This window comes from Phoxinus phoxinus, assembly GCF_949152265.1.
Source record: "Phoxinus phoxinus genome assembly, chromosome: 15".
NCBI classification, from domain to species: domain Eukaryota; kingdom Metazoa; phylum Chordata; class Actinopteri; order Cypriniformes; family Leuciscidae; genus Phoxinus; species Phoxinus phoxinus.
This window is the reverse complement of record NC_136890.1, coordinates 19,546,216-19,554,187: the sequence shown is the minus strand read 5'-3', so window position 1 is coordinate 19,554,187 and position 7,972 is coordinate 19,546,216. Positions and strand designations below refer to the sequence as shown.

The 7,972-nt window shown below is 37.9% G+C and overlaps 1 protein-coding gene across 1 annotated transcript; it reads left to right on the top strand.

The window, feature by feature from the left end:
• The first annotated feature begins 210 nt into the window (after positions 1-210).
• Positions 211-7,247, top strand: slc52a3-1 (solute carrier family 52 member 3-1). The gene is made up of 4 exons (XM_079638319.1): positions 211-491; positions 1,623-2,802; positions 3,410-3,533; positions 4,117-7,247. The coding sequence occupies exons 2-4, from the start codon at positions 1,787-1,789 to the stop codon at positions 4,327-4,329; spliced, it is 1,353 nt and encodes a 450-aa protein (XP_079494445.1). The 5' UTR covers positions 211-491; positions 1,623-1,786; the 3' UTR covers positions 4,330-7,247.
• The last annotated feature ends 725 nt before the right edge of the window (positions 7,248-7,972 follow it).

The window sequence follows — 7,972 nt, the reverse complement described above, 5'->3', positions numbered from 1 at the left end:
CTGTGCTCTACATTTGTTATTCTTGATGAAAGATATGATGGTTGAATAGGGTCAAAGTACATGCCGCAAAAGAGTTCAGGATATTCTGTTCTCGATTAAATAATAATGATACATCTCAGCCTATGTATGAGTCCAAATTTTACTGCTCACTGAACTCTGTCCTCCTGTAGATGCACAATTTGATGCCAATGCTGTAGTACAAGAGTTATGCAGAAAAACTGGACCAGCTAAAAGGCCATTTTGTTGCAGTGTCATGTAACAGGAGAGTTATGCACTTCATTAGAGCGGGATGACCTTCATGAGACCCACCCACACTCATACGCTGAGGTTAAAAACCACACTGTGGACATCTTTAGAGTTGAGAGGTTAACCGGTAACGAGATATCGGATTGCTGAATGAATGTCGCTTCTATGACTTACCGGTTCGTAGAGCAAACTAATGTCTGTGTCAGAAGGAAGAGCATGTTCTGTCTCATTGGCTCAGCAGTAATGTGAGTACTGAATTAGTTTAATGCTCCTCCAGTGAGATAAATCAGTCTTTTCTCCTGAGTTATAGGTATCGGATGTTTGCTTACATTCTGACTGAATATTTTTGATGTGTTATCATGTTGGATGTTACATTTATGCAAATCCGATTGTCTTTAACCATTGACCGACAAGTTCATTTTAACTTTTAACATTGTCTTTGGTTGTATAAAGAACAACTAAAAAAGACCACTGGATCCAGTTAACAGAATTAACATATTAACATATTTCAATTTAGACAATTAGCAAGCCAAATTAATACAGCAATTTACATTTTATTGTTGTAGTGCCGGTTTATAATAATTTTATTGCTATGCTGCACTTGTACTTTGTATTGCATGCAACGTTTTGTAAGCTTAAAATGTGATGTAATTACACACACACACACACATATATGTATATATATATATATATATATATATATATATATATATATATATTAGTCAAAATTTGAAGTGGATCAGAAAAGTTAATCAAAGTTATCCTAAGACAAGAATGGGTATTGTTCAAAATTCCTGTTTTGTCTTTGATGAAAGGTTTTGATCCACTTCAAATGTTGACTACTGTATATATTTCATTAAGGATGCTTTAAAATGATCAAAAGTAACAGTAAGTCCTTTTAAATTGTTACTTTTTTATATTTAAATTAAATGCTGTTCTTTTGAACTTTGTTCATCAAATAATTATAATACAAATATATTAAGGTTTGCATTGATATTAGTAAGAAATGTTTCTTGAGCAGCAAATCAGCATAGAAAGATTTCTGAAGGATCATGTGACACTGAAGACTGAAGTAATGACTACTGAAAATTCAGCTTTGTCATTACAGGAATACATTACATTTTAAAATACTGTATTACTGTTTTTTTTTTACAGTATTGTTTGTTAGGCTATATAAATGCAGCCTTGGTGAGCATAAAGACTAAAAAACATTACAAACCCAAACATTTTTAACAGAGTTGAATATATAGTCTTAATTCCCAGGGTTGTGCAATGGTTCCTCTGTCAGAGATGTCATATTATGTTATCACATTAATTACTTGGTCTAGAACTGAAGGATTTCTTCTTTGTATATCTTTTTTTCTCTCTCTTTAAAGGTAATCTGATGTTTTGGCAAAGCCAAGAAGAGAAGACATTAAACCACAGCCCAACTGAAGTGGCGTCACACAATATAAAATACAGAAGAGTCACACAGTTGAAAGTTGTCTGACATCAGATAGTTCTTCAAATACCCGTTTGCCCTCTGATAAAGACGTTCACTATGCCTTTGTACATCCATGCCTTGGCGTGTGCTTTTGGTCTGGGCTCCTGGGTGTCCATTAATGGCTTGTGGGTGGAACTTCCTCTGATAGTCAATGTTCTGCCAGAGGGTTGGGACTTGCCATCGTACCTCACAGTCATCATTCAGCTTGCCAACTTAGGGCCTTTGCTGGTGACCCTGGCGCACAAATTCTGTCCTGGAAGACTACGTGAAAATATCGTCATCTATGCGGTCCTGTCAATCGGTGTTGTAGCCTGCGTCCTACTGGCTGTGTTTTGGAATAACACCACCATGCTCCTCGGTCAACCGCGTAGCACAGCTTTTTTCATCCTCACATTTTTTCTCGCTCTAGTCGATTGCACCTCATCTGTCACCTTCCTGCCGTTCATGATGCAACTTCCAGCCAAATACATCACCACATACTTTATTGGAGAAGGTCTGAGCGGTCTGGTTCCAGGCCTGGTGGCGCTGGCGCAAGGGGTTGGAATGTCAAAATGTGTCAATGTGTCGCACGTGTCGGATAACCTCACAGACTCTGAACCTCCGACCTTCACTGTGGAGACGCAGTACCTCCCTCCCAATTTCTCTACTGAGATCTTCTTCTCTTTCCTGGCCGTTATGACAGCAATAAGCTTGGGTGCCTTCCTCATATTAAACCGTCTGCCTCGCACCTTTGAACTATCCACTGAAAATCTCGTCCCGGACTCAGATGCCGTGGCAACAGTCTGCAGTGGTTTGGAGAGCCCCGTGGACCCCAATCCGAAGACGAACAGTCAAGAGGAAGAGGAAAAGAAGCAGATCAGAGTGCTACTTCCTAAACCGCTGCACTCCGACTATCATCTGGCGTTCATCTATTTGATGGTGGTGTGGGTGAATGGTGCAACGAACGGACTGCTGCCCTCAGTGCAGACGTACTCCTGTATGCCTTATGGAAATATGGCCTATCACCTGTCAGCCGCTCTGTCGGCGGTAGCCAATCCAGTGGCGTGCATCATTGCCATGTTTTTCCCCAAACGGTATATATCTCCACTTTTAATTACAATCAGGGCTTGATATTAACTTTTTTGCTCACCTGCCACTGTGGCTATTGGTTTTCCAAAGTTACTAGCCACTTAGAATTTTCACTGACATTTAGATATTTTTAATATTATCTCATAATTTGGCAGCGGGTATATTAGGCTTCTGTCACTTTACGACCTGACGCACGGACCATTCAAATGAGTAGAATTATGCTCAATACCCTGCAAAATACTATGATGCAATCCCTCGCCGAAATTCAAGCCCTGTAACACCAACAATATTCATCCCGAGCAAAAGTGGCAAGTAGGACTGACTGTTACACGCCACCACTAAAATCCACCCGCATTTGGCGGGTGTTAATGTCAAGCCCTGAATACAATCTAATCATATTTAATTTATTGCCGATTTGCACATATTTTGTGTTCTATTAAGTAGTTAAATTGTTTTAAAGATATATTCCAGGTTAAATCAAAGGCATCTGAGGCCTGCTGTTGATTACCACAAAAAAAGGTCCCTCAGTGTGTAAAATTAATTTTAAAGCACATTTTAAGAAAGGTTCATAATAGGAGTCAGACTAAAAGTGAGTATATTATTCTCTTCCAGTTCATTAGTGTTTCTGGGCGTCCTGTGTCTGCTGGGGTCTGTATTTGGAGGCTACAATATGGCCATGGCTGCCATGAGTCCCTGCCCATTACTCCAACATACACCTCTAGGGGACGCTATTATAGTAAGTTCCCTTTTCAGTAATCAGCTCATTTCTAGAAGATTCTGTCTAAATGTTTAGCTATACATTAATCTATTGTTGATTCTATTCAGAATGAGATGTTTAAAAGATCAATGTAAATGGTTCAGCAAAACAATTTTGTTCCTCAGGCTACAAATAAAACAAATCTAAAACAGTCGTGGCTAATACAGGATAAGTAAAGGAAAAAACAATATTAACCTCTCAAAAAAGTAACCCTCTGAATTATAATAGAACCTAATGAACATCACAAATGATTAGAGCTTGATTTGGGATAATGCTTAAACGTCCATAGAAAAATCCAGACCCATGTGCCCTAGTTTCAAAGTCGAGTGTTTGCGTCACTAGTAATGATGAGTTGGGTAATTGCATACTTATTAAACACTGGCTGAGGTGAGATATAGGCTACTACTCTTTCTCAACACCTCAGCATAATAACCTGATAACTAACTACTTCAGATCTACTGTCACAGACATGACAGGTTCTCTATATTAATGAACATATATTAATCTGACAAGCATCTGACGACCTATTTGTCACTCTTTTTTATGTTTCAACTTGTTTCAGGTTTTGTCATGGGTTTTCTTTACTGGTCTGCTGTCCTATGTGAAGGTGATGGTAGGTGTGATTCTGAGGGACCGGAGTCACAGTGCCCTCGTGTGGTGTGGAGCAGCAGTGCAGACAGGATCTTTGTTGGGCTCCTTCATTATGTTTCCCCTGGTTAACATCTATCATCTATTCCAGTCGGGGGACGTTTGCAACACCAAATGCCCATTATAATAAGAGTTTAATAAGACTAACAGGGGAATGAACTGCTAACTCATTTTCACATCATAGCTGAGCTAATGATGGTGACATAATGAACTAACATTTGGCACTTCCTTGCTCTTCTCTTTTCACATTAATTTAACATTTGTACATTTTTTATATTAGTGTGGATTATTATTTATGATGTGAGTTTTTGGAAACATGTACAAGTGTTTCTGAATCATTTGTGGATTACTGGTATGTTCAGATGGCAAAATCAGATAATTGCGTTATTACATTTTGTATTATAAATGCTGTCTCAAACTGGTATTAGGTGAATGTTTTAGGTTAAATTAATGTTTTTAAACAAGTTACGGCTAGTTAGAGCTAAACGCTCTATCAGTCAAAGACCACATAAATAATTTTGACTCGTCCCTCAATCTGTAAAAACAAATTAAAGCGCTCACAATGGAAGTCCATAGACTAATGAATCATGTTATGTAAACACTCCCTTTCTGTTCCTTGTACATATAATGTCAAAGCTTCAGGGTTCAATGGTTTTACATGGCAAGAGTTTTCTGATAACTTGTAAAACATATTTATCTCAGTGTCATTTTCATATGTAAATCTTTAGGCTGTACTGTCAAAACTATGGATGGATTTTAACAATTATCAATACAATGTCTTGCCCCATAGACTACTACTGTAAGTACATTGCTGTACACACAACTTGAGGGATAAGTCAAAGTGAGGGATAAGTCGAAATTAGTTTCTGTGATAAATAGAACCTGAAACGTTTAAACATCATGTCGTGACACCTATGTCATCCCTAGATGGCGCTCATTTGCTGGAAATTTTGCTGATGCAACTGCTCTTTTTCAAGACAGGCTTCAGAGTAAACTTCTGATTGACAGTGCTACTGACAGCAGCCCCAAAATTAAAAATTCATTTAAAATAAATAAACCAAGCTAAATACTAGTGATGTTGCGTTCGATATTGAAGCTTGATTCAACAAAAACGTGATCTATTATGTCTGAAGCTTCGCTCATCTAAGAACCACGACTGCTTTAGTATCTGGTTCATAAGGAGTGAGTTTTCCTAACTGTAAAAAAATTTTTTTTTACAATACATACCATCATTTATGTGTGAAGCCCAATGCTCATTTAACCAAGGAATAACAGCTGCAACAAGCATGGTTAAAATAGACAGATCACAGATTTTATGGATTTGTTTCAGTCATTTAAATTATTTTATTGCTAATGCGCAGACACAAATGAATCACTTCAACAGTGGCTTTTTTATAAATAAAATAATAAAAATTTAAATAAAACAAAAGGTTCGAGTAATGAACCTTTTTGCGATAAAGTTGAGAGAAAAGCCTCTGGACTTTGCAAAGCTTTGTTTATCCTTCACTACTAAATACTTGTCATTTACTGGAAACTTTTATTGAGTTTCATCCCAAGCAACTTGCAGAGACGTCTCTCCTGTAATAACCTGGGATTCAATGTCTTGCTCAAGGGCACAAATTGTGATTGTGATCTCAATAAATCCTCAGTTCTTGAGTTGCACATTTTGAAATCAATCTGGCAACGTCCGAGCTAGCAGATTTGAATCAGTAGACATCAACCACCCACATCAATTTCTGAGTCAACCGACTGCTATTTTATTTATGCCAATAAGGGTGCCGTTACCGTACCATTTGTGCCAACCTAAAACCACTTCTGCCATGCACTCGCAACATTTGATTTAACATCTGCACAGAAAAAAATCTTAAAGACAATGCAAACCAGCCCAAGAACACACATGTACCCTAAGAAATCAACCGAAGCCTGACCATTGGCTGCAGTTATACAGTTAAATCTCCGGACAGGTGATCAAACTGATGAGGAGAGACAAAAAAATGAGCAGTATTATAACACTTATCCTGAGGGATTCAAAAGACGGACAAAGAGAGACATGGAGAGTAAAGGAGAGAGGGGTGTCAGCTGCTGACCCTGATTCTTGGGCACTAAGGAATGCTTGACTGATCCTAACGCGGCGTAAAAAGCCTAAATGACCTCCTACACAAAGCCTGGGGGTCAGAGGTCGGGAGATCATGCAGATGCTGCCTCCTCACTGTAGTCAGCATCTTGATCTCCACAAAGAAACATCTGAGGATCATATGGGTCTATCTGTGAGACAGTTGAAATATATGAATATAATTATATAAATATATAATCGGTGAATCCTTAAATGTCAACTTCTATTTAAAAAATAAATAAGTCTGGATTGTTTTTCATCCAGTTCCGGTGAGTATGAAGGAAACCACTGATTCATAATGTTCAAACACTCACTGACTCACTTTACGAGCTGAAGACAGTCATAAACCACTTTTCTGTGCTGGTTTATCCACTTAAGGGCCCAATTGTTCAGCTGTGAAAAATGGGGTAGAAATAGCCGAGTGCCACGATAATTAGTTCAATTTCTTGGATCTATGTCTTTTTGTCTCTCTCGCTGTCCCTTTGTGCTACTATGGTATTGACATGCAAAGTGTTTGCTGAGGAGAGTGTATGATTCTCTGGCTGAGTGTCAGATGGTCTTTCACTCTCCCAGCTGGTCCAAGAGCGTGTAGCCACCTGGTTTCCTTCTTTTCGGTCACGTGAGACCTGCAGAGGGTTGAGGGCCCTTTAAAACTCACTGCTGCGAGTTCCATCTGCTCTGGACCAAACTTCAACAACATCAACATGGCCTTAAGTCTCCTAGCCGATCAGCCGAGACTCCGCTCGCCGAAACATGCTGCGTCTGAACACGCTGATGTTCTTCAGCTCAGTGAAGGAGAGAACATGGGATGGAAGGAGGGGAAGACAGTGACAAGGCTTTCTGCACCAATCTATTTTAGGCTTTCTTCATCACTCACACTGACCTTGATTCGTTGCAGTGTAAAGTGGGAGTAAATAGTAAACATTAGTAGTTGGAATTCAGGATCCAGCTTTTAAAGTTTTTATCAACATTACAATTTTGACAAATTTTGTAAATGTACAATACGGTTCAATCAAAAGATATATTTTTAAATGGTTTTGAAACAATTATCTGACCAAGGCTGCATTTATTTGATCCAAAATAAAGTAAAAACAGTAATATTGTGAAATATTATTACAATTTAAAATATTCTACAGTAGATTTTAAAGTTTTCTATTTATTTTTAAAATGCAATTTATTCCTGTGATGTTAAAGCTGAATTTTCAGCATAATTACTCCAGTCTTCAGTGTCACATCCCTTCAGAAATTATTATGATATGCTGATTTGATGCGCAAGAAATATTTATCATAATCAATGTTGAAAAAGTTATGTTGGTTAATATTTTTATGAAAACGGTGATTGTGACAAACACTTATCCACATTATAAAATTCAAATTTGAATTAATAATACTACACTATAGTATACTAAGTGACAGATGAATTTGCACCAAATACTGTTGTTAATAATCAGTTCAGACCTGCAATGTTAGGGTGGCAACCCATTAGTTGAGAAACACTCATTTTCAGTTCCTGTAATTATGTAAAACTATACTTTCCCTGGCATTCCAATAATTTGAGATAAAACGTTACAAAGTCCATCATTATGAAACACTGGAATCGTAGCATGATGACTTTTGAGTGCTTCTGCATCTTCCTCTGCAGCCGAATCAGCTGTTT